General features: G+C 39.3%; 1 protein-coding gene across 1 annotated transcript; it reads right to left on the bottom strand.

The window, feature by feature from the left end:
- Positions 1 to 1,362: 1,362 nt before the first annotated feature.
- On the bottom strand, positions 1,363 to 25,194 carry LOC104590590 (ABSCISIC ACID-INSENSITIVE 5-like protein 2). Its single transcript, XM_010249304.3, has 3 exons — positions 23,170 to 25,194; positions 23,003 to 23,074; positions 1,363 to 1,745 (listed from the first exon to the last, which is right to left on the bottom strand). Exons 1-3 carry the CDS (start codon positions 24,169 to 24,171, stop codon positions 1,665 to 1,667), a joined length of 1,155 nt encoding a protein of 384 aa, XP_010247606.1. The 5' UTR covers positions 24,172 to 25,194; the 3' UTR covers positions 1,363 to 1,664.
- Between the last annotated feature and the right edge of the window lie 539 nt (positions 25,195 to 25,733).

The following is a 25,733-nucleotide window of genomic DNA, read 5'->3' as shown; positions in this document are numbered from 1 at the left end:
GTCTCTCATACCAAGCCTAGAGAGAGGATTTCGTCAAATTGGCCATTGACACTAAAACTTATGCCAAACTCTCATGACAACCGAACTCATATTGTTGGGATAAGGCTTGGATGATGATAAAAACTGTTATTTAATCAAAGACCCAATATGGTCATTGGGTCATGGTGTCATTGGTATAGTCTAGCCGAGTCTTGCTATACTTTCAAGTTTCAACCATGAAGAGGTTATAGTTTTGCAAGCCTTGGGATTTATATGGAAGGTACATTTTCCAAAAACGCACACAATTCCTTTCATTACTTGGTAACCATTGATTACCAATATCCCAAAACAAACACTTGAAAGTTTAGAAACTCTAGAGAGAGCATCGATTAAACATTTAGGTGGCGTTCGAAAATGTGTATATCTCATGGTGTTGGACCATTTTCATCCATGCCACACTTTTTAGAGTTTGGTTGACTACTAGACTTGCGGACCATTTATATCTACACTATACCATGGATGCATACTGAATTTATCATCCCCAAGTATTTACTGTAGTTTGGTCCACACCAGTGTAGATGATTAGTTTTTATAATAAGAAATTGCTTCATTGTTACAACCCCCATGGTTCTATTTTTATTATTTTAAAATAATTTTGATGCTAAAAATTAATTTCAAATGTATAATATTTAATTAATTCTTAAGGTTATTAAAAGATATTTTTACAAATTTATTTTTGATTTTTTATTAAATTCTATCATTATTAGATACTTGTATACTATGATTTCTATTAGTTATTATTAGGTAATTTTGTTTAATCTTTCACTATTTTTTATTAATTAATTTCATAATTGTGATTTTTCTCATTTTTATATTTATTAGTAAATATGTCTTCATCCTTTATTTTAATCATAGTTGATTTGTATTATTTATCCACTATTTGTTTATTTACAAAACATAATAAATTTTATACTAGATTAACAGTGGAGATTATATACATAGAATCAAAACACAAGGTGTAGATTAAACCACACATACATCCTGTAGAATGCCTCCATGGGTGTGGTGTGGATTAGTATACATAGTCCGTCTACCCTACAAAACAATTCCAGACTTGATGTATATTCATTCATACCACCCAATTTCTCATCCACACCACAGAACAACCACTTAATCTAGAACTCCCAATTTTCTATGACAAGCATTTTACTAGTATGCCTTGAAACTTTATCTATGATTCTACGGTAACAAATGGCTTCACACAAAAGACCTCAGATAATCTAGAACTCCCAATTTTCTATGACAAGCATTTTACTAGTATGCCTTAAAACTTTATCTATGATTCTACGGTAACAAATGGCTTCACACAAAAGACCCGACGTCTGAACTAATAGCCTTGATTGTTATTTTTAATGACAAATCTACATGTTCAACATGCAGAATTATGGTGCTTTGTAAACTTAAAGACAACTAAACATAAATGTACATACAACCAATATGTTAGGGTGCGAAAACCAACAGAAACAACAGTAAAAGCAACGCAAAGATCTGAGAAAAGAACTTCTAAGCACCCCCACCAGCTTACAAGGTTAACCTCACCATTTAGGGAGATCGAGAGGATACCCAGCATCTAAATGCAAGGAAACCATGCATGCAATTCTACAAAACTTCCATATAAACACATGTTAGATAGGTGCCGAACTTGTTCTTCTAAGCTGATACTTTGGTTCTGGAGGAGGTGCACATGGCAACATCTTCTCCAGCTCCTGCAAGAAAGCAGAAAGAGAATTGAGTTTTAAATATAGGTTCCGTTAATGTCAAATCTTAGAGAACCATCAAGAACGCTTCCTTCATGAAATTCTCTTTTCCATATAACGTCATCCAGTACATCATTGCATAATACCAATTTGGAAACTATTGTACTTCCACTAGGACTTACTAACAAGTGGGTTTTCATGAAACCAGAACAAGGAAAGTTGGAAGCCAATAAATGTAGAAGTTGGTTATATTGAACAGGATTCATCCAAATATATATGAACAACAAACGAGTGGTTCAGGCAGATTCAGCAGATACCAGGCGCATATCAAATGTACCACGTATAATGTTTTTAACAAACTACTTTAAACCAAGTTCATTTATACAATGAATTTCAGTCAGTATGGATAAAGGTTTTTAGCTTAGGCCAATAGCCAACTGTGCCTGGGCAAAAGGTATATATACCATTTAATACCTTGTATATCATCTAACATAGCATGACAAACAACATAATTGCTCTCAAGATAAATGATTTTAAGAAAAGTATACGCTCACATGTCAATAACATATTTAGTACTTGCATTTGCTTGAATGACCTGTTCGTAAACAGAAGATTTTGTTTTCTCTGATTTTAAATCTTCTATGCACATCACTGCACACAAGATTAGCAATGGACAGCTACTTATCCCACTGTTATGGTACTTGCCCATTTAAAAGTTAGGCAGAGGCTTTATAAGCACCTATATAATTGTCACGTCTACCTATCACTGATTGGTGTGTACAGAGCACATCTAACCAAAGGAAATTGGTAATTCTTTTAGTGCTCCATCCCTTGGAAAGCTGAGACACAGGGGCATGAGAGGCTTATCGTAAATGGTGATTGCTGAATGGTAAAAAGTTGGACAAGGACCTTTGGAACTGAAAATTATGTCATCTTACCAGAGAGATGAGATCTTCGATATCCAGGGTGAACCCATTTTGTCTTATTAGGTCCCCAGATTTGCTAAACATCATTGTTGATTGCATTGCTACAGGTGTGCAACTAGAGAAATCTTTTCAGGTTTTATCATGAGCTTCTCTTTTTGTGTATCTGTGAAAGGTGGGATCTTTCTCTGTCTGATTCTAGGATTCCCCAAGTTATTTGTTTCTTCTAAATCCAGAATGCTAAATTCATACTCGTCCCTTCTTTTTTCTCAGCATCAAGATCAAAGAGTTACTAGTGAAAAACCTGAATTAAGTACAGCTGTTGGGATCCCTAACAAAAACATATTAGATATATTATTCTAGCATTAGATATGTGATTCTGTTTTCCATCTCTAACAAGGTTGTCTATGTTGAAAAGTCTGTGTTCTTGTAGTTGAAGGTAGGTTTCTCTCAATGAGACTTTTATTCTTTATATAGCTGTGGTTGGCCAGGGTATATTAGTCAATTTCTCTAGTGTTTCTCTTTCATATACAAATAGAAAAGAGAGTTGCACACAAAAAGCAAGATTATTCTTCTCTCAATCAATTTCTCTTCCATTTTATCTCTAACTTCATACATATCTTCTGAGCATAGTTTTCAAAGCACCAAAGCTAGGTGACAGGGGGTATCTTGTCATCTAGGCAATGGTTTTTTATTTAAATAAAAATCCTGAATCTTAGGATAACTCCCTAGGTTCCAATAGTGGCCAGCAATCATCTTTCACTAATAGTTATCATAAAAAGTATAAACTAAATATTAAAACATAGAAAATCAACATATTCATAATAAAAAAGGGAAGAAAAAAATAAATTTGAGAAAATAAAGGCACTGAGCCTTTTCCTTTTGTCCCAAGAATAAGATGTTTTGATTGGATAAATTTTTAACTTTTCCTCGCTTACCAGTTCAAGTTTTGAAGCCTATACAGAAACACACGTGCTTATTAAACCTTATCAACAATAAGAAAGAGAAACTAGCATACAAACCCACATAATGAATAATTTAGTGTAATATTGTCTAATTTATTATTATAATCTCAAAGAATAAAGAATATAAAAATATTTTATAAATGCCATACAATGTTATGAAAATCGTGACCATATCGTATATAGTAAAGAGGTTTGAATTGAATTGTATCGTAAATCGTTAGATTTTTACTAAATCTCTCTACAACTGATTTCTAAAAGCTTTCTGATTTTGGGTTCCCCCCCAAGGGCATATCTAGATACTCTAGGGGCCAAGTTTTTACCTCACAACCTAGTAATCCTGCCAAGGCCTGAATGTCAACCCCGTCCAAGTTTATTCCAACCACAATTGACTTTTACCTTGAGATCAGCTGGAAATTATCCACTAAAGCTTTCAGATTCCTCAAGCTAAGTTCATTCTCATAAAAAATGGTAATGTCGCCTGCAAACTGCAAGTGAGTCACGGCCACCTCCGATCTGTCCATTCTACATCCCCTCAACTGATTTTCTTGATCATCCTTGATGATTTGCCTACTCAACACCTCAACAACAAAGTTGAACAAGAAGGGGGATAGGGGATCACCTTGTCTTAGTCCCCTTTTTGCCATAAAGAAATCCTTTGCTATTCCATTTAAAAGAATTGAGTGAGCTAATACAACCTTTGATCCACATTCTTCATCTTTCACCTAACCCAAACTTTTCCATCGTATTCAAAGCAAGGACCAGTCCACCATGTCATAAGCTTTTTCCAGATCCAATTTACAAATCAGACCTTTTCCTCGTTTTTTCTTTGCTGCCACACATTCATTTGCCACTAGGAGTTGATCCACTATTTGTCTCCCTTCCAAAAAGGTTCCTTGGTTTTGAAAAATAACCATGGACAAAATAGTCTTTAGCCGACCAGCCAAGACTTTTGCAATGATCTTATACAAAGTACCCACTAGACTTATCGACATTTAGTCTTTGGGGGTTTTGGCCTCTTTCTTCTTCGGCACAAGAGCAAGGAAGGTTGCATTTGCTCCTGGTGCAATTTCCCCTTTTTGATGGAACTCAACAGAGACATTCATCAAGCCATTGAGAAACCATCAGGTCCAAGAGCTTTAGATCTGCCTATCAAGAAAAAAACATCATGAGCCTCTTCTAAACTGAAGCTTCTTTCTAAGAGGTATGCTGTGTAACCCAACACCTTATCCCAATTTAATTCTCCCAAGTCCAATGTCCTTTCATCTAAGGAGGCAAAGATTGACTTGAAATGGTCCACAAAGCATTTTTCAATTTCCTCCTTTGAAGTTATTATTCTTCCCTCAACCTCAATGCTAGAGATTGGGTTCTTTTTCTTTTCCTCCCATTAGCAAGTGAATTAAAGAACTTTGTATTTCCATAACAAAAAATAAAAACTATGTATTTCCATCCCCATCCAAGAGCCATTTACACCTTGCTTTTTGTCTCCAAGAGATTTCTTCCTTTCTTAGAATCTCCTCTGGTTGCACTTTTAAGATCCACCTTTTTTTATCTTTCCTCCCTCTTCGGGCTTCCTTTTGATCCAGCTCCTCAATCTTTCTAGCAATTTCCTCCAATTTCCCAAACTCTTCTTTGTTCCATTCCTTGATTCTTCCCTTTAGTCTCTTAAATTTCTTTGTGAATCTCACCTTTTGTTTCTATTCCTAATTCCACCTTTTGACCACCAATCTTTTACATTTTGCAAAAACTGTGGAACTTCTAGCCACGTATTTTCAAATCTAAAGGGTGTATGGCCCCCAATAAGGTTCTCCTGGTATAAACTTAGAGGGCAGTGGTTAGAGGTTACCCTAGGGAGAGCTCTCAGTGTCAGGTTTCCCCATAGTTCTTCCCAACTAATAGAAAAAAAGGAACCATTCCAGCTTGTAACAAACTTGACTTTCCTGAAAATTTGAATAGGTGAAAGAGGCTCGTAACAGAGTAGGTTCTCTCAACTCTAGGGACTCTATCAAGGTATTGAGTTTCCTCATACTTGTGGTTATAGCCTGGTTGGGGTTATTTATCTCATTTGTGTATCTTATCACATTGAAGTCCCCACCTAATCTCCTAACTGCAGCTAGCTCTTCCTAGAGTGCATCCCATTCTCTTCCATCACCCTCTTTTTACTTTAATTGAGACTGAATATTGCCCTTTCAATTCCTCCTGACAATCTACTTCCTCATTCTTCCAAATTGTAACAATACCTCCTCCCAAGGCTCCCCATGATGGGGCAAATGAACAGCTTAGACCTCTACTGCTCCAAATACTTCTTATACATATTCTATCCAGCACTGAGATCTTTGTTTCTTGGAGCATAAATATAACTGGATTCTCAGTTTTTAACACATTTCTGATGATTCTTCTTGTTTTTGCACTCCATAAACCCTTTACATTCCAACAAAGAATCTTCATTTCACACCTTTGTAAGGACCCTGTCCTATTTCTTCAATTGTTGATATCCTATCTTTTTTCCCTCTTCCTGTTAACCGTCTTATCATACGATACTCCACATGCTAATCTCTCCACTTCACCCATCTTCCTCTTCCACTTTATATCATCTCCTACCTCCTTCCTAAATAAGACCTTTACCTTGGTGATCTTTTCTCCTAAGCTTTTTTTCCCACCTCTTCTTTCTAGTTGGATCTTCACAATCTCCTTCAACATCTAATAAAACATTGTCCTTTTTTTTCTCCTCAACATTCCTCTTAGCTACCTCATCTTGCTCTATCAAGGTTGCTAGGGCCCTGTTTGGCAACATTCTGCGAGAGTGTTTCTCTCATTCCTGGCACTCTCGTGGAATAGAAACATGTTTGGCAAAAAAAAGCGAGAAATAATCCATTCCCGAGTGAGAACAGCACCCAAAAAATGTGTTCTTCGGGAGTGACAAACCGACACTCTCAAAGAACACGTTCTTAGGGAACGTGCAGTTCCCACAACGTCCCCCATTATTTATGAACACGTGCGGTGTTCCCACGTGAGAGAAGGGGCAACATTGTCATTTCACGCATAATAAACTCCAACTCTCTTAGCCCTAGCCCCAAATCTTCATTTGTTGAACCTTCTACCATTGCAAACCTAGGGAGCTAGAAGTTGAGGCTGTTCCAAGGACTAGACAATGACCAGAAACTCATCTCTGACAAATCATCTTTTCTGGCAAGAATCACGTACACAAGTAAGCTTGTCTTCCTTGTTGTTGCTTTTTACATTGGATCATTGGATGCTCTGTTTTTTCATCTTAAAATTATAATTTATCAATAATTGTTGCAATGATCATCTCCTCTTGGAAGACTATCCCCAACAATCAATTTTAAACACCGTTATGACGTGGCACGTGTTTAATTTTAGACTTAATGGGGATGGATTTGTAGAACTGATGTTAAGAAATAGTTTCGTTATCCAAACGTTGTTTCTGTTTTTGTAGAACAAAAATCCGTTTTCGAAGAACAATTTGCCAAATGCCTCTATTATTCCTGAGAAGCAAGAAATAAAATTCTTGTTCTAAAACAGGAATTTCTAAAAGAACAGGAACAAGTGGGAACATTGCCAAACAGGGCCTAGGTTTCCTAGGATTAGTTCCAATAACTCTTCTTCTTCCCTGTCCTTTTCTCCACCACCTTCTTCTCTTACTATCACACTCAGGTCATTAATCGCAATTGGAGAGGTTTCAACAGCAAGATCTACAATGTCCAAAACCTGAAGGGGGAAGGGGGGGGGAAGGAACTCCCTGATTCTTATGACACCAATCAACCCAAAGACAATCTCTGACGGTCCAGTTACCAACCCAAGTAGTTGAGGGGATTTGTTCCTCATGTGAATCCAAGTTCCATTTGAGGTGGGAGCTTGTCTCCTCAATGTTGTCACCACATCTTTGTTCTTAATTTGTTTGTACTTTCTTCACTCCCTGAGATTCATCTGTAGGCCTCCCACAATCCATAGAAGAGCTTCCATTTCATGTTTCCTTCAGTTCCAGAATCTTCGTGTCAGTATCTTTGTCGAAAAGCAGCTCAATTCCAAGAGCTTCATGGTCTTCAAACTTATAGGCCTTTGTTGTGTCGAGACTGCCAATACTAGAGGGCTGGTTTACTTCATCTTCTCCTATATCTCTGAGATTCTCCAAAGTTTGTCCCATCACCAGAGTTCCACTGTGAATCTCTACTGTAACATGGATTTGGCTTTTCAGGGGTTGTGGAGTTTCCTTCACCAACAACATGCAAGCACAATGGCTTTCGTTGCAATTTTGAGCCATCTGTACAGGAGTTTGCCACCATGGGGGCTAAGAACTACAATTAGACTTCGAGGGGGACGATGATAGACTAAGATTATCATCCCCCAACAAAACAGTTGGCCACTACACACGATATTTTAAAGGGTCACATGACCCAACCTGGTTGGGTCTGCCAAGGTTTTACAACCAATTGACCCAAAAGTGGTCAAGACCTTTCTTTCATTTGCCTTCGCTTCATTGGTGCAAGATGCCTCACCCCTATTTGGATTCGATTACAACACCTCTATGTAAGATTTCTTTTGAGACATTGGATCCCATTCAATTTTTTTCAAAATACAGTCCTTAAATGGCAATTGATTTGTTTTGAAACTATTTCCCAAATTTTTAGCTTCCGGAGTTTTTTGTTCAACTTGACCTTTTGGGCAGTCCACCCAACTTCTTCCACATGGCCACCAAATGTCCATGTCAGCATCTTCTTCCTCATTCGAACTTGTGTTCCACAGCTTTGCTTTAGGGGGTGTTCTATAGTGTAGATCAGATCGAAACCTATACATTTAGTCTAAAAAAAAAAAATTATTTACAGACCAAATGAAAAGAATAAACAAGCCTTGCGGCTGCTGCATGTAGATATCTTCAGTAAGATCTCCATTCAAGAACGCGGTTTTGACATCCATTTGCCAAATCTCGTAGTCATGGTATGCTGCTACAGGTAGCAGGATCCTAATGGATTTAAGTATGGCCACGGGCGAAAAGGTTTCCTCATAATCGATGCTCTCTTTCTGAGTATACCCTTTCGCCACTAAACGAGCCTTGTAGGTCTCAACATTGCCATCGGGGCCCTTCTTCCTCTTATAGATCCATTTACAACCAATTGCTTTTACCCTTGCGGGCGGATCTATTAGAGTCCAGACTCCATTGGCCTCCATTGAGTCCATCTCAGCTCTCATGGCATCTACCCACTTCTGGGAATCTATGTCCAACATAGCTTCCGCGTACGTCACGGGATCCTCCTCACTAGTCAAGGCTTCCACCAGGTAACTATCCTGGTCATAACCATTACGGACTGGTGGCCTGGATACTCGGGTAGATCTTCTAGGTTAGTCACTACCTGGAGCATGTGGGATATCTCCCACTACTCCTAAGCTCTCCTCATCAAGAACAATCTCCCGGGTCATAGAATAAATAGCCCATAAAGCTTTTGGGGTAGCCAATAAATAGGCAATGGCTGGTTCGGGATTCCAATTTGTCCGGGCTCGTTCTTTTAACGTGTGCCAGACAACCCCAAATCTTCAAGTGTCTGACACTTGGTTTCTTTCCGCTCTAAAGTTCATATGGAGTGCTCGGAACAGATTTGGTTGGAACCCTATTCAGCACGTAAATCGCAGTCTCTAATGTGTATCCCCAAAAGGATGTGGGTAACTCCGAGTGTGCGAGAAGTGACCGGACCATATCAAGTAAGGTCCTATTCCTCCTCTCTGAGACACCGTTAAGTTGTGGTGTAGCAAGAGGAGCTAACTGTGATACTATCCCGTTGACCTTTAGATAGTCCATGAATTCGTCAGAGAGATACTAGCCACCTCGATCGGATCGAATGGTCTTAATTTCTCTCCCCAACTGTTTCTCGACCTCTTGTCTAAACTCTTTGAACTTTTCAAAGGATTCAGACTTGTGTCTCATTAGGTACACGTAACCATATCGCGAATAATCATCGGTGAAGGTGATGAAGTATACGTGTTGGTTACGACTCCTAACATTCAGGGGCCTGCATACATCACTATGTATGAGGTCAAGCGTGCCCGTACATCTTTCAGGCTTGCCGCCGAATGGCCGTTTTGTCATCTTACCACGAAGGCAAGGCTTACAGGTGGGAAGATCTTCTACAGTTAGAAAATCCAAAGGACCATCCTTTACCAACCTTGTGATTCGGTCAGTACCGATATGGCCAAGACGGTAATGCCACAGAGGCACGTGGGACTAACGGTATCACGAGTTCTCTTGGGAGCGTTAACCGACGTAGTTTCGGCTATGTTGGTTTTTAGAGAAGGATGTAGAACATAGAGACCATTCTCCAGTTCCCTGTATGCGATGAATTTGTTGTTTCTTTTAATAGTAATTGTATTACTAAAGAAAACAGAATACCCATCAGCACACAGTTTTGAGACAGAAATCAAATTTCTTCTTAAATTTTGTACATAAAGACAATCTAAGTACAAGTGATCCTTCTCTAAAAAACAACTCTACGGTTCCGATGGCCGCAATTGCAATGCTTGTAGAAGTTCCCAAGAAGAGCGTCACCTCTCCCTCACTCGGTCTTCTGCTTATTCTGAAACCATGCAATGTGTTACATGCATGATTCGAAGCCCCGGAGTCAATACACCAGGAAGCAGAAGTAACCAACAAATTGGTTTCTATGACACAGGATTCGGGATTACCTTTCTTGGATTCCAGGTAGACAGGACAGTTCCTTCTCCAGTGGCCGGTCTGGTGACAATGGTGACAGGCATCAGATGCCCTGTCCTTCTTCTGTTTCTTAGATTTGTTGCCCTTTTTCTGGGGCTTCTTCTTCAACCTCCTCTTCTTGCAATGCTTGCCAGCTTCCATAAGCATGGCCACGGGCTCATCCTTACGAATCAGTTCCTCAGCTCGTTGCAACATATTGCTAAGCTCTTGTAAGCTGACGTTCAGCTTATTCATGTTATAATTCATGATAAACTGATTGTAGGACGGAGGTAAAGAATTCAGAATGGCGTCTACCTTGGTGACGTGGTCTAGCCCGGACCCTAGGGCTTCCAGCTCGTTTATGTATCCCATCATCCGAAGACAATGGTCATGCACTTGCTGACCCTTGGTCATTTGAGCGGTCATGAACTGCTTCAAGACCTTCTACCGAGTAGAACGATTCTGTTCTTCGTACATAATTTTCAGACTGTCCAATATGTCCTTGGCCAGTTCGATCTAATCGAACTGCCTCTGTATTGGGCTGTCCAAAGAAGCTATGATATAGTAGCAGTTCTTTTCCTCCCACTCAAAGTAGTCATTTCTGCAGGCCTCAGAAACCCGATCACCCGGACGCTCTGGGGTAGGGTTTTTGGCAACTTTATCCAATTTTTCAGAAGTCAGTACCAACATGAGGTTACGGCACCAATCAGCGTAATTAGGGCCTTTCAGTTTGTTGTCATCAAGAAGCTTGGCGAATTGTCCGTAAGCCATTTTCTGGTAGAATAGCAAGACGTCAATCCACAACCTAATTTGATTCATGTCATCTACATAGATATGGCTTTTAATCTATGTCCCATTTCCATTTGTTCATCACCGGGATTTCCCTACTATCTCAGTGACGGAGACAACGACAATTATGTCTCTTGGAAATGTGGGAAATCACATAGGGTGTGGAGCCAACTGTTTCAGCTGCATAACCCCACCACTTTTCTATGAAGGATCATATTCACTCATCACATGAGCTTTCCCTTTGGCCTCTATCAGACAAGGTTCATAGCCGTTTACGGGTAAACCTTTCTGTCCAGTGAGTGCTCACCCATCATATTCAACCACGCCAAGGTACCATGAGAGAATTCCCATTTTCTGGTGAAGCTCCTCCCACATCGGTCTATGGCGTCCCTATCATCGTATGAAACAATCCAACAGATCCAGCAGCAAATTGGTTGGCCCATTTTCTGGTGCTTCCCCTCATCACTTGAAGGACCCATCTTCATGCTAATGATGGAAGGCCTTTAGAGAGTCCATCATATGGATCTCCCTATCACATGCACTCATATTTCAGGAGGGAACAAGTTACGCTCTAGTTTTAGGTCAAACCTGAGTGACCCACTGGCTTTCATAAAGCCAGATTTCTGGTGGCCCAATTCGGCTAGGGTTTCCGCACGTGTCCTTTTCAGGGGTGTGGGGCCCACCACGAAGGGATGGTCATCCAATGACCGCAAGGGACACCATGGCAATGATGTGCATTCAGCCATGGTGTGCGCAAGAGCCACTATCGTATCTGCATGGGCCAAGTGCTTATGGCCCATAAACGCAGCACATCACACATCCATACATCACATGCAGGAAGAATTGATCCAATCAATAAAATATCTATAAGGCCCATTTTAAAGCCCATTTCAAGGTCCATGATATTAACATTTAATATTATCTAGGTATATGGGCTGAACAACAGTTAACAGTTCGGCCCATATAGCTTTCATGCAAATGGTGGGCTTTTGCAGTTTTAACAACTTAAAACTGGGCCTTACAGGTTGGGCCGAATTAATACTTGCAATTAAACATCAATCCCTGACCCAGTGGGAGAAATCAGCCCCCATTGAACCCTAGATTCGATCCAACTAATTTGGTCCAAATCTGGTCCGAATTGGTCTGGGTTTGATTTTTAATCCAAGAATTAATTCAAGATTAGTGATCTGAAATTAAATACTGACAAAGAAAACACAACTTAGTCAAGTAGGGCTGTTCGCACACTCCATCCAGCAAAACAGAGGTTAGTTCACAGTTTGCAGTTTCACAAACTGCAAATCGCAGATAGCAATTTTCATATCTGCGAATTCTCCTTCCAGCGCTGCCAACATTGATCCAAAAATAATGCAGAAATAGAAAAACCTAATTTTCTATTAATTATTACATTAGATCGAATCCTATACATTCAGTCTAAAAATAAAAAAAGAAAAAAATTATTTACAGACCAAATGAAAATAATAAACAAGAATCTGCAAATCGCAGATATCCACGTGCCAAAAAGATTTCGATCTCCATTGTACGAACAACCCATAAAATCAAGAAAATTATAAAGAACCATTCCATATAAAATTTAATTCCAGATCATTCGCCCATAATTATGGGAACAATTTCCCAAAAACAAAATCTGCGCAAATAGGGTAGAACGCCTTCTGCCCATTTGCGCAGGTTCAGATCTGAACAATTTTGATTCAAGATTTGAACCATGGCTCTGATACCATTGAAGGAATGGAAAGATCCACCGTATGGACGCCCGGATAATGCGGAATAGAATGGGCGAATTTCAAAAATTTCTTCCCTTCCTACAACTGGGAATCACATTCTCTATTTTAGAAAACTAATTTTCAAGGATCAATCTTGAATCAAGAACCGAACCAGATCTGAACAAAACAGGAGAGAGAAATACCTGATACGGAGAATTAGTATTCCCCAACGAAGGTGTTCACGCCCAGAAAAGTCACCAAAGACTGCTCCCACTGAAGATGGCGCAGTGTAGGACGGAGCAGAATCAGCAACGTTCTTCACGAGAACTGGATCCTTCGCAAGAACCCACTGGACGGCAGGTGAGCACAACTTCTTTTCAATTCTTTCATAAAGAACTGAAGTCAAGAATGCTTCTTGATGACTCCCATGTGAGTGGAGACGAACTGCTAATGGCGGCGGCAACAGGAAGGAGGCGGCAGAGGGAAATTGGCACAGTCTTACTATATGCTGATTTCTCTCTTTTGTTGTATCTGTATCTTAGATGAGTGTGTTTAGAGGTTGCCGCCCCCTCCTCCTTTTATAATCCTAAAGGGATCAGCTCCTAATCCCATTAGGAGAAGTTGATCCCCTTAAGTGATAAGGTAGAGTCCTTATCTAATCTACAGATCATGATCAACCCTCCTAATTTGATTAGGAGTTTCCAGTTTTGAATCATATTCAAATATGGACTCTTACTGAGTGGATAGGGACTTTCCCTTATCCTTTAAGGCTGGTCCACATCTCAGATTCGCCCCATTCAAGCCAATCTAATTAGCCCAGCTCGTATTGGGCTTTTGGCCCATTAAATGTATGTGCTCACTGAAGCCTTCCAAATTGCTACCTAGTTGGGCTTTCTCTATATGGCGTGGGACCCAAACGTTGATCTACACATCAGCCACAAGGGTTCGGCCCAGCCTTTGTCACAAGGCCTAGCCGAATTCACTGGAAAGCCCAGTGAACCCCTTGAGCCCATCATATGGACTCTATGGGCCCAACACTTGCACTAAATGGTCCTTGGGTCAAGCCACCTTGTAACACCTAAGGATTGTGGGCATATGCAAGATTAGCCCATCAGGTTTAACCCTCAATGGCCTTACACTTAACCTCTCAGCCCATAATGATCAAACACTGCCCGACAAGGGAGGACCTCTCCCCCGACTGCAAGGTACAGTGCTGCACTCTCCTCTTACATGGACCCAGGGATTAAAACCTTTTACAAACAATTTCGGAAACCTATAGTATATATATTATATAAATATATTTTGCAAAACAAAATTTCAACGATTGAGATCAACTGCCGGCAGTTTTGGTTTCCATCAGAGAGAGTGCATTTCCCCGATCATTACCTTTGTCCGATAAAGGGGCTGATCCTTTCACTATGATCACCCACTTAGATGGGTTCATGAATCATCTCAACATACCCAGGTTTTGACCCCCTCTAAGGGTCTCACTGATTGGCATATCAAAGATGGCCCAATCCGCCACCTAGTGCGGTGCCATAATCGAGTCTAGGGGTCAGGTGTAACATTCCAGTTTTGCCCATTAATCGCTAAGGTCCAGGGCAATACTGGAATTCTGGTTCGATTCAAGGTCTCAAGGTGATCCCACACTTCATGTACCTCGGGTCTCACCCTGGTGGTAGAGACAGGCCACCCCAACCGACTTGGCGGCACATCAGTGTCAGCCTTATCAGGATAGGTCTCCCCAGACCGACCCACTGGCTGTGAACGTTCTAAACCAACACAAGTCTCATAAGTGTCCGATTTTAAGGGTATTACACAGAAACACCACATGACATGAATCAAATATGCACTTTATTCATTTACAATAAATGTCATAAGTACATCAAACTGATCGGAACTAAGGGCATACAAAATTGTCTAACACTCGCCACATGTCCATGCGAATCTCCTAGGATCAGGAGTTCATGCTCCTTAGAGTCCGCATGTGAGCACATTCATAGCTACAGTCCCTTCAAGAAGCTTACTCGTCACGTGGTATAATCTCTCTCACGGAAATTCCTAAGTGCCTAAGAGTGGCATGGTTCGATGTTACTATTGCATTAGGTGTCATCACAACAAGCCATTGTGATGTTGGGTTAGGTAGTGAGGTGAGTGCAATAGCGCATAGCATCCATCATGGATGTAGTATTGAGTATGCGTTGTGATATTTTGCAATTTGTCACCTACGTTGTAGTGTCCTTGACTAGTTGTTGTCATCACAACATTGCCTTTCACAATTGTGCGCTCAGAGCGACATCACTATCATAAAAGGGGTAATGTGATATCACAAGTGGCATTGCTGATTTTTTGCGGTTCGAGAGACGTGTGGATTTGCAATTCTAGTTCTTGGAAATGTGATTGCATTTCCTATGACAGTGGACATGACCTTCATCGCAAGTTTTGCGATGGTTGCCCTTGGGTTATTACAACCTTCATTGCAGGTTCTGCGATTGTTGGCTTCATGTACTTATACCCTTTTTTGTAAGATAAACTCTTTTAAGGCCCTGGCTATCATCTTCTGCCCGTGTTTTGCATTTCCCTCTGGTAGGCAGATCAAATGCTTCCTTTCTTTGCCAAATAATTCCATCAAGGTGATGAATCCTCCGTTAACATTTCTTATGCTTTCTACTATAAATCTTTTCCCATTCTTGATCAACTCATTCCTTCAGTCTTGTATTCTTTCAACAAAGATTAAGCCATCCACAAAGCCTTTGAACAAATCTAGTTCTTCTACAGTCTACACCATTACAATCATTGTCCATTGGTCTTCCCTTATCTTCAAGTTTTTCTTTCCTTTAGTTGTTGATTCCTCGAGGAGGATCCTCTTCTTTTCCAACTGAAGTATTCTTCTCCACTTGTTCGCCAGAACAAAGCTTCCCATCTCGTTTTCTGGTTATCCTTGAAGTATTGAAAGAGTCTTCTATGTGTTTAGACTGTATGGCGTCTACACTGACCAAGCCAATCAAGGTTTCTCTAATACCATGTAATCAGACTTGAAATCAGTCTTGAACAGTGTAAAAAATAGGGAAAAAGTTCAAAGAATGATTCATGGTTTCAAATGTCGCCAAATGTCGCTAATGTCACTTGACATATGTCGATGTCGAGGCTCACCGACATGAAAATGGATGGTAGTATAAAAATTACATTATTTCGGTCGACATTTCCTATTATGTCGGAAATGTCAACCAAATCGGTCCAAATAACCAGAAAAAAGACAGTTCTTCCTAGTATGTTGATAGGATGTCGACTAATGTACATTAATAATATAATATATTAGCATATTATATTAATATAATACAGTACATTAATATAAATTATTCCATTAATAAATTCTATTTAATATTTCAAATAAAATATTTATAAAAAAAGAATTAACAAAATATAAAAACAAAAGAATAAATTAATTACTTTATAATATAAAACATAAAATATTTTTCAAGTAATAAAATATTAACTAGTTAGTATTTTTTAAAATATTTATTAAAATCAGAAAATGTTTATTAAATTTTATAATAAAGCATATTCTACATTTAATATAAAAAATCAGAATAAATTTATTAAATTTTATACTAAATCATAATTTATTATAAATTTAGTATTAAAAATCATAATAAATTCATTAAGTTTTATAAGAAATCAGAATATATCATAATCTTAATACTACAAAAAGGAGAATCAGTTTATTAAATTTATAATAAAACATAATGTATTATAACTTTAATATTTAAAAAATCAGAATAAATGTATTTCTATTTACTAGTGCTAAATAAATATATTAGAATTTATAATAAATCAGAATTAAAAATAAGAAAAGAAAATATCAGATAACCTTGTAAAAACATCAAAATGCATAATAAATCAGTAAATCGTCATTTACTAATTTGTTATTGATCTTAGTTTCTTAGCTTTATATAATGGTTGGGAATAAGATAATAGTCTAGAAATATGTATTAATGCTTCTTTTATCATTTTACAAAATATCATTGCATATTTCCACATATTTCATAATATTTCCACAATGTCTCTAATTTTTACAATATTTCCCCTCAACATTTCCGACATTTTCGACATATGTCCTATATTTTGGTAAGCGACATTTCCATTGACATCGACGTTTTAAACCTTGGAATGATTAGAAGAGAAAAATTGGGAGAAGCGAAACTAGGGCTGAAAGGAGGTTATCTTAACAGACCCCAATTGCTGCCCTGTTTTTAATATTATGATGAAAGAACCAATGACAATACTACCCCTCTTTAACTGATAAAAGAAATAAAAGAAAAATTACATATGTATCCCTAGCCACACTAAAAATAACAACTCTAGCAGATTTAAGGCAATTCTCTGAATCTGAGGTTGGTTCAGCAGGGTCTGTAGACAGTTTCTACAATGATATGACCATAGTAAGGCTGGATGGTACCAATTACTTGGAGTGGTCTCAATCTAATAGGAATTTATGTTTGTAGTAGAAGGAAACTTGGTTATCTTACAGGTAGTAATAATAAACCAAAGAAGAAAGATCCCACACACGAAAAATGGATACAGGAGAACTTCATTGTAATTGCATGGTTGGTGAACTCTATGCAACCACACACAAGTAAACATTATTTGTGGATGAATTCAGTCAAGTATAGAATGGTGTGATTAAAACATATTCTCAGAAGATGAATGTGGTCAAGGCATATAAATTGAGGAATTATGTGAACAATCCACGTAATACTCTGTGTTGAAGCCTTCGTGGCAACAAATTGATTTACTGGAGATGGTGGTTTGAGAAAGCAATAAGGATGTTGCGACTTACAAGAAGCTGGTGGAGAGAAACAAAGAATTTCTAATTGGTCTCAATACTGAGTACAACATTACTAGGCAAAATATCTAAAGATGATGTGTCATTTCCTCAGGCACATGCTATGATCAGCAGTGAGGAGAGTAGGAGGCAAGTATAGTTAGTGATCTCAGAGCACTATGCCCATGATGGTGTTAAACCTGTTGAGGTTTTTGGGCAGATTTGTGCAGATTTAGTAATTGTTTTTGTTTATTATTTGTTTAGATAGGAAGTGGGGACCACAAAACACTTGTTGAGTCCCTTTTGAGTGGTTCTTTTAAGTTAAAGAGTGGTTCTTACAACCTAGGACGGAGTTGAGAGAACACCTCCAAAGGCACTAACAGAAACAATAAGCAGCCAAAGGCCCTCAAACAAACAGACCCCCAAAAGATTAAGCACCCGCATCAGCCCACGATCAAATAAATAAAAAAAAAGAGAAGCAAAAAACCTCGACCAGAACAAAAGGCAGCTTAAACAACAAGCCAGCAGAGCCCAGAACCCAAGCATAGCGCAACCACGGATCTCCAAACCTCCCCCTCTCAACCACATCACAACAAACCTCCTCACTCTTCATCAACAAAATCTGACTCCTTTTCTTCACCCTCCCAATTCTCATCCCATCCCCAACTGCACTCCTCTTGTCCATTTCCTGCCTTCTATTTTGTTCAAATTGCTCGATTGCCTTCCTCACTACCGTTTCTCCCCCTAAAAAGAAAAGACCAAGAAATTTCCCAACTTCCACCTGTCTATCTACTAGCTTCTCAATATCAATTCTTCACTTCTCAATGCTGACATCCTCAGTATCAGCTTTATTCTCTCCTATCTTCATCTCCACCTCTCTGTTTTCCTCCCCAGTCAATTACTGATCATTTTCATTTCTCTCCCCCTTTCCCCCATTTTCAAAAGTGTCCTCCCTCAAAATCTCCGCCCCTTCCTCTCTCTCTCTCTCTTCCTTTCCTCCCTCTCCCCCAAGGAAGCTTCTTTATCTTGATTACTACACCTGATGTCCTGGGTCTTCCTGCCTGCATCAGCTTCTGAACTATTTGCAACACTGCTTTTATTCAGACATTTCTTAGACCTAGAGTTCACCTTAGGTCCTTTCCTTTTGTAAATTTGCTTAAATCTGCAGCAAGGACCATTCCCGACAAGTCCTTCCTTGAGACGATGAAAATCCTTGGTGACATGAACGAGCTCTCCATTACTAAAGCCTCTCACTTTCTTCAAGTCCTCAGCCTTGTGGTTCTCAGAACTAGTTAGTCTAGGGTCAGTTTCAACAACTCTCCTACCTAGCTCCATCCCCAGTTTTCCTATCAAAATTGAAGACCACATTCCTTCTTCAACATCCGTCCTCTTAGCTTTCTCAGCTCTCATAACCTCCCTCACTTCCTGAACCATATCCTTTCTATTTGGTGTCATTCCTTCCTTATCAATCTTCTTCCAATTCAGCTCTTTCCGCCTGTCCATCACCCTCCTTAATCCGGTCTGAAAATTTTAGAACTTCTTTCTTAGAGTTATTGGCTGAATCCTTGGCATCATCATTTTCTTGTGTACCTCCTACTCCATTAGACCATGGAAGCGCACACAGTCTTCATTGAGTTAGTTTCATACTCAGGATGTTTAGAGACCCTCAAGTCTTCCGACCCCACATATTTCATAATCACCCATTCCCAAACATCCTTCTTCCTCTTCCAATAGAAATAAGAGGCTCTTAGAGAATTTTGCTTGAAATCTTTTACCTTTTTTTGCCCTTAAGAACATAGCTGAATCTTTCCTCATCCTTCTTCCTCTCTTGATCGACCACCTGCACACAGAAAACCTCTCAGAACTCCCATGTTTCAATCAGACGTCACAATCAGCCTTCAAAGGAGACGAAAATAGACCATTCTTGTCATCTATAGGACATGATGCAATTAAGGTCACGTGCTCTATGATGCAATTAAAAGCTTCTTTTGAACTGCCTAACCCCTTCTACCTGACCCAACAACCTGAGAGACGGACCCACCTCTCCCACTCACACGCAACACCACCTCTTCATCTACCTTATTTTGAAACTGATGTATCTTGCTCGGTGATTTCCAAATATCAGAGACGGTTCCCCTCCCCTGTTCTCAAAACTCTCCCCTTCTCTCCTCTTCCAGTTGGGCACACATGAGGAGGGCGAATATGGTCATTATTTTCATTGTTTATGTTAATGACATTGTGGTCACCAATGATGATGTGTAGTGTAGTTGAAGCAGTTTCTCAGTAGAGAATATGAGATTAAAGATCTTAGTGAGCTATATGGTACTTCATATGCATTGAAGAGGCAAGATCCACTACTTCTCTTATTAGCCAATGCATGAAAAATTTTGTATTTTTATTGCCTTCCTTAAGCGATTTACTTCTTGATTTCTATATCCAACTTATTTCTTCTGAGTAAAAGGTTCTCAAAATTTCCCCTGAACACCCATCTCTCATTCTTATTTGTTTCCTCAAATTGATCCGGAGCTTCTTTTAAGTCCGAAACCTCAATCTTGTTGAATATTCCATTCTTTGACCTTACCTTTTAAGTTCCTTTAGTTTCCAATGAAATTTCATCCCTTCCCGTTTCACCCTTGGATTACTTGGTTCCCACCAAGCCTTAACTCTCTCAACAAATCCACTAGAGCACAGCCACATATTTTTGAATCTAAAAGGAGTTGGACCTCTGCCTCCTACATTCTCCTTAGAAATGGAAATTAGCCAATGACCCAAGGTCACTCTCGGAAAATCTCTAGCCATTAAGCTACCCCATTGATCCTCCTAGTTGATTGTGAACAAAAATATGTCCAATTTGGAGCATATTGGGTTAGCCTACATATTAGACCATGTAAAATTGTAAGAGGGTGGCAATTCCTTAAGCCCAAAAGCAACAATGAATTGGTTAAATCTCCTCATGCTCAAATTAACCATTCATCTCGGATTGTTGGTTTCTTCCAAAACTTGTAAAATTTTTTTATCAGTAGAAATAATTTTATTAATGTATCTTAAAGATTACAAACAGATGTGTGTAAAACCCACCCCAAAAGTACAAGATTTCACAAAATTGCCCAAAATAAATGCTGTCTTAAGGCTCCTTGTTTGGATAGAGTGTCTGCCATTCCATTTGTTCTTCTCACCCATTTGAAAGAAACATTTAGCCCCCTTATTAAGCACTCAATCTCCCTATATTTTTGCCAAAATACCCAAGGGACTTGAGAATTTGCTCTTGCCAAAATACCACTTGGGAGTCCCATTCCACTTCTAGATGTAGAATCCAAAAAGCATATCACATCGAAATCACCCCCTAGGCACCATGATCCATCCCACAATCCTCTAATGTCTTCCAACTCATCCGAAAATTCATTTCTTTCCCGACACACATTAGGCCTATAAACATTTGTCAAGACCCATTCAAATCGATTTGACACTTGCCTAAACTTCATTGAAACTGTGAATTTAACCCAAACTCTTCAATTCCAGTTAAGGATTCACAATTCCACATTATAACAATACCTCCCGGAGCTCCCCAATAAGGGGACTTTGCCCATCCAATCTCCCTAGCTCTCCAAACACTCCTGGCCCATCTTTTATCAAAATCCATTACCTTTGATTCTTGATTAAAATAACACCTGGCTTCTCCTTCTTAAGTACTTCCTTGATTATGGATCTTTTCATTGCCCTCTCTAAGCCTCTTACATTCCAACATACAATTTTCATTCCTATTGACACAAATTTGACCCCTTTCCCAGTTTTCCTTACTTATTCCCTCTTACCCTCCCCTTTCTTCCACTAAATTCCTTATCCCATTCTACATCTCTTCCTGTCTTTCCACTCCACTCAATTTCCTTTTCCTAGCCTTTCCATCCTCCTTAGTCCTTATTTTTTTCTAGATACACTTTCAAGTCATTTGGCTCTTGAATTTGACAACCCAATTTTTCACAAACTCAGCCACTACAACACTGGACCCGACCCATCTTCTCTTATCCCTCCCTCTTCAGGATCTCCCCCATGTTGTGTAATACATTTATCATGCCCAGTCCCAAACTCTCCCTCCTCACAGTAGAATCCAATCTCTACTTCCTCTCTTCAATTCCTCAAGAAAAATCTCAATCATCTCCCAGATTCTTTTCCCCCATCATTTATACCAATTTCTTCTGCCCTACATTCAGCTTGCAGCTTAGACGCTGCATTGGAACCTGTAACAACAGCTAAAAGCATAGAGCAGAGGTTAGTATCTAAATCTGAATTGACAAGAGTATCTGGTTCCAGAATGGGGGAAGACACAATCACCCTAGACGGAGTGTCTATCTTTTCCTGTTCCAGAATTTGGAGCTCAGCAGTCACCCTGTCTGGAGTTTCTATTGGGAAGTCTTCTGTCAGTGTCTTCTGCTTACTACCGCTACTCTGTCACCTCCTCCCTAGGCTCCCTATTCGATCTGTGATGATGCAGAATCGAGTAGCTATTAATATATCTCAAAATCCTATTCAAATGATAGAACTAAACACAGTGAGACAGATAGACACTTCAATAGAGAGAGAGAGAGGGAGAGTTGCCTTTAGGGAGGTTTGTCTTTCATTGCATCTAAGGAGCAACTTGTAAATGTTCTCACCGAGGGAGTTCCAAAACCCAAACTAGAACAGTATATGAGCAAGCAGCGCATGATTGACTTCCATGCTCATCTTGAAGGGGAGTGTTGAGCTATTGGGCCTTATGCTTTATTTCTTGTATATATTTTTTATTTATGGGCCTAAGTTTGCTCATTTCTTAAGTGCATATTAGTGCAGCCACCCTATTAAGGGCTCTCTCATAATTTTACATTTTTTATGATTAGAAACTAATAAAATACAATTAAGGGAGGCTGGGAAACTGTTCAATTCTCTTCTCTCAAACCCTATTTCTCTCTCTTAACTTTTTTCTAGTGATCTGAACCTTTCTCTGTCCTTCTCTACTCATTTTTCTTGATTAAACCAATAAAGCATTGCTGCTTGTTTTTACTTCTGTAGCTAACCAAATTGGAGGACTGCTAGGTAGACTTAAAATAAAAAACTATTATTGAAACAATATTTTCTTAGGGTGCTGTGCATATGGTATATTAATCTCAGTAAACATAACAGACTTGGAATCAAAAGTTCAAGCATCAAGAATTTCTGCCATTTTCAATTCAAATGGGCATTTTAGTCTTCTCATTCTCCTTCTGCGCTTTATATTAAGTCCAAAAAGAGGAATATAGTATAAAATCTATTGATTACCAAATGGCACCTGTCATAAAACAAAATCAATCACAAGAACAAGTGCAGAGATTTTACCTTTTGTTTCTTGAGCCTTTCATTCTCCTCTTCTAAACGTGAGACTTTGTTCTCAAGTTCATTGGTGTATGCCTGTCAATAGAAAGAATCGTTTTAACTTCATGCTTAAAAGAAATATTATCACCGCAGTACTGCTTTTAAGAGAACAACAGAATCAGAATATCTACCTGCTTCCTAGCTCTGGACCGAGCTGCAGACTCCCTGTTCTTGATCATTCTTTTCTGCCTCCTCTCAACGGTTTTCTCGATTATATCTCCTGGAGCAACTCTTTTCCGCCCAGGTGTCTGTGTATCTGTTAGTGTCCCCAACAATGGGGATGACATAGCCAATTGATTATCAGGGTATCGTGCATCCAAAAGAGGGGTACCACTCAGAGGGAGAGGCTGTGGGACCGGGTGCCCAGGCATGTAAACTCCCATCATATTTTGCTGTGGATGTTGCTGCTGATGTTGTTGATGTTGTTGTTGTTGCTGCTGCTGCATTGGAGGTACTGAATATTGCAACCACGGAGATTGCTGTGGAAAACTTTGTGGGGGAGCTGCACCTTGGTCAACTCCCACAGTAGTACCTACGTTTTGCATATCCGAAGAAGCTTCGGCAACAACCCCTGCTTTAACTAAGAAGTCCTCTAATGTCATCTCACCCAAAGTAGGTTGCCTTTCCTGAACTTTCTTTTCTTCATCACTATTTTTCTGGCCTTGTTGGATATCTGTCCATACCTCATCGACGGTCTTCTTGCTGAGAGCCCTAATCAATGTCAGGCTTGCCTGTCGCTGCAGTTGCCTTTCCTGAACTTTCTTTTCTTCATCACTATTTTTCTGGCCTTGTTGGATATCTATCCATACATCATCGACGGTCTTCTTGCTGAGAGCCCTAATCAATGTCAGGCTTGCCTGTCGCTGCAAAGCAGATGCCGAAGCAAGTTGACCAGCTGAGGCAGCATTGGCCACATCCATCCCCATCGCCTGGTTTGTTTCCGCTGTCCAGACATTCTTAAGAAGTTCATCAAGGTTCATGCTGCTCAGTGGCTTCCCCAAGTCCCCCAATTGGTTCTGAACTTCATCGGGTGTGAGGCTATACAATGAGCTTTGCCGAGACAATGGCTGAAATTGCGATTGTTGGCCGCCGCCACCACCACCACCTTGAGACCCCATTGTCTGAATCCCCATTCACCAAACTTTCACAGAATACCCTCCATCCGAAATCTCAAGACCAAAATGAAAAAAAAAAAAAAAAAAGAAAGAAAGAAAAAAAACCCTAGCAACCCTAGAATTGGCAACAATGTTCTTCAGGTTGTTATCACTGTTAAGAAATCCACCTGAACTGCCAAACTCCTAACGCCAACTCTTCAAACACAAGCTAATAAACAAAAACCTGAAGGCAAACACGAAACCATCAGGCTAGTAGTCCTTGTAGCCCTCTTAAATGAGTTAAAGGATTCCCATTTTATACAAGAATTTCCTGAAAAAAAAATGAAATTTCCAAAGAAGATCCTAAAACGGCTTAAACGGTTTCATACTTTCATCTCTTCAATATAGAAACAAAAATCCCAGTTCTAACCCCTATCGACCAATCCCTTCATACCATAAAACCGGTCAGCCCCAATCCCAAAACTCAAACCAAAGACAAAAGCAGAAACTACCCATTACAGATTCCAAATCAGCGGAACTTCAAATGGTAAAAGAATAAAGAAGGCATTTCTCCACCAAAAGATCGAAAACGGAAAATCAAAAGTAAGGAAACAGCTAAAAGCAAGCCAAACAAACCAATACTCTAAAAAGGAAAAAGAAAAACAAATTTGAGCAGAATCAAAACCCTTGAAAAAAAAGGCTTCAGCACATCTTGCATGAAACAAGCATCAACATTCCTGATAAGAAACGCAGAAAACCCAATAACTTTTTTTGATGGATACAGAAAACCCAATAACCATTCAACAGAACAGAGCCCAGACGAAGCTCGAAGGAAGCTCTCTCATCAGACCACTACGTGCTCCCAGAAAGATTTTATCGAAAACTCGAAAGAAATCGACGCGTCTCGTAACCGCTAACATAGAAACAAACCATGCTCACATTCAGCAAGATCCGATCTGGATCTAAAAAACCGCCATTCTTCTTCCGTTGTATATCGAATCAGCATGTTTGCAGTGGGACAAGGAAACGGAATGTAAAAGCCAAATACCCATTTTCGATCATAAAATAAAGCAACATTTTGGCCTGTATGTATTTATACATATCCAGGCTTTTGCAGGGCCCCAACTGCAACTGTAATTTTCAGCTAAAAGCAAATAAACTACCAGTTGGGGACGTCCACCCGGGTCCACAACATTCTAGAGGAACATCCCGGTCATATCCCCTTCGCCTTCGCGCACTATGAATGGAAACCGGGCGAGCTCTGGGCGGTGATTCGGGTTAACCCGAATTAACATTTTCTTTATATTGCTTCGGGTTCGGGTTACGGTTTGGCCCATACTTTTTTTGATAAAATCTCAACCCAAACTCACAAAGTTTCAACCTTAGTGAGTAGTGATTATACTCTTGGTCTCGTTCCTCCAATTTCGTTGGAGACAAAAATACATTTTCAAATTTTGCAAAAATTTGCAAGAAACAAGTATGAATCATTAATTTTTTTAAAGATTTTTCAAATTTTGAAAAAAATATGGTAAAAATAGATAAGATTTTTTAATTTTTTATAATATCTTGTGATTTCTTTTTTTTCTTGAATGTTTTATATT

The sequence above is a fragment of the Nelumbo nucifera genome, chromosome 2 (genome assembly GCF_055504915.1).
Source record: "Nelumbo nucifera cultivar China Antique chromosome 2, China Antique-T2T, whole genome shotgun sequence".
In the NCBI taxonomy this organism is placed as follows: Eukaryota; Viridiplantae; Streptophyta; class Magnoliopsida; order Proteales; family Nelumbonaceae; genus Nelumbo; species Nelumbo nucifera.
The sequence above is the reverse complement of the archived record's forward strand: the minus strand, read 5'-3'. Positions and strand labels throughout refer to the sequence as shown.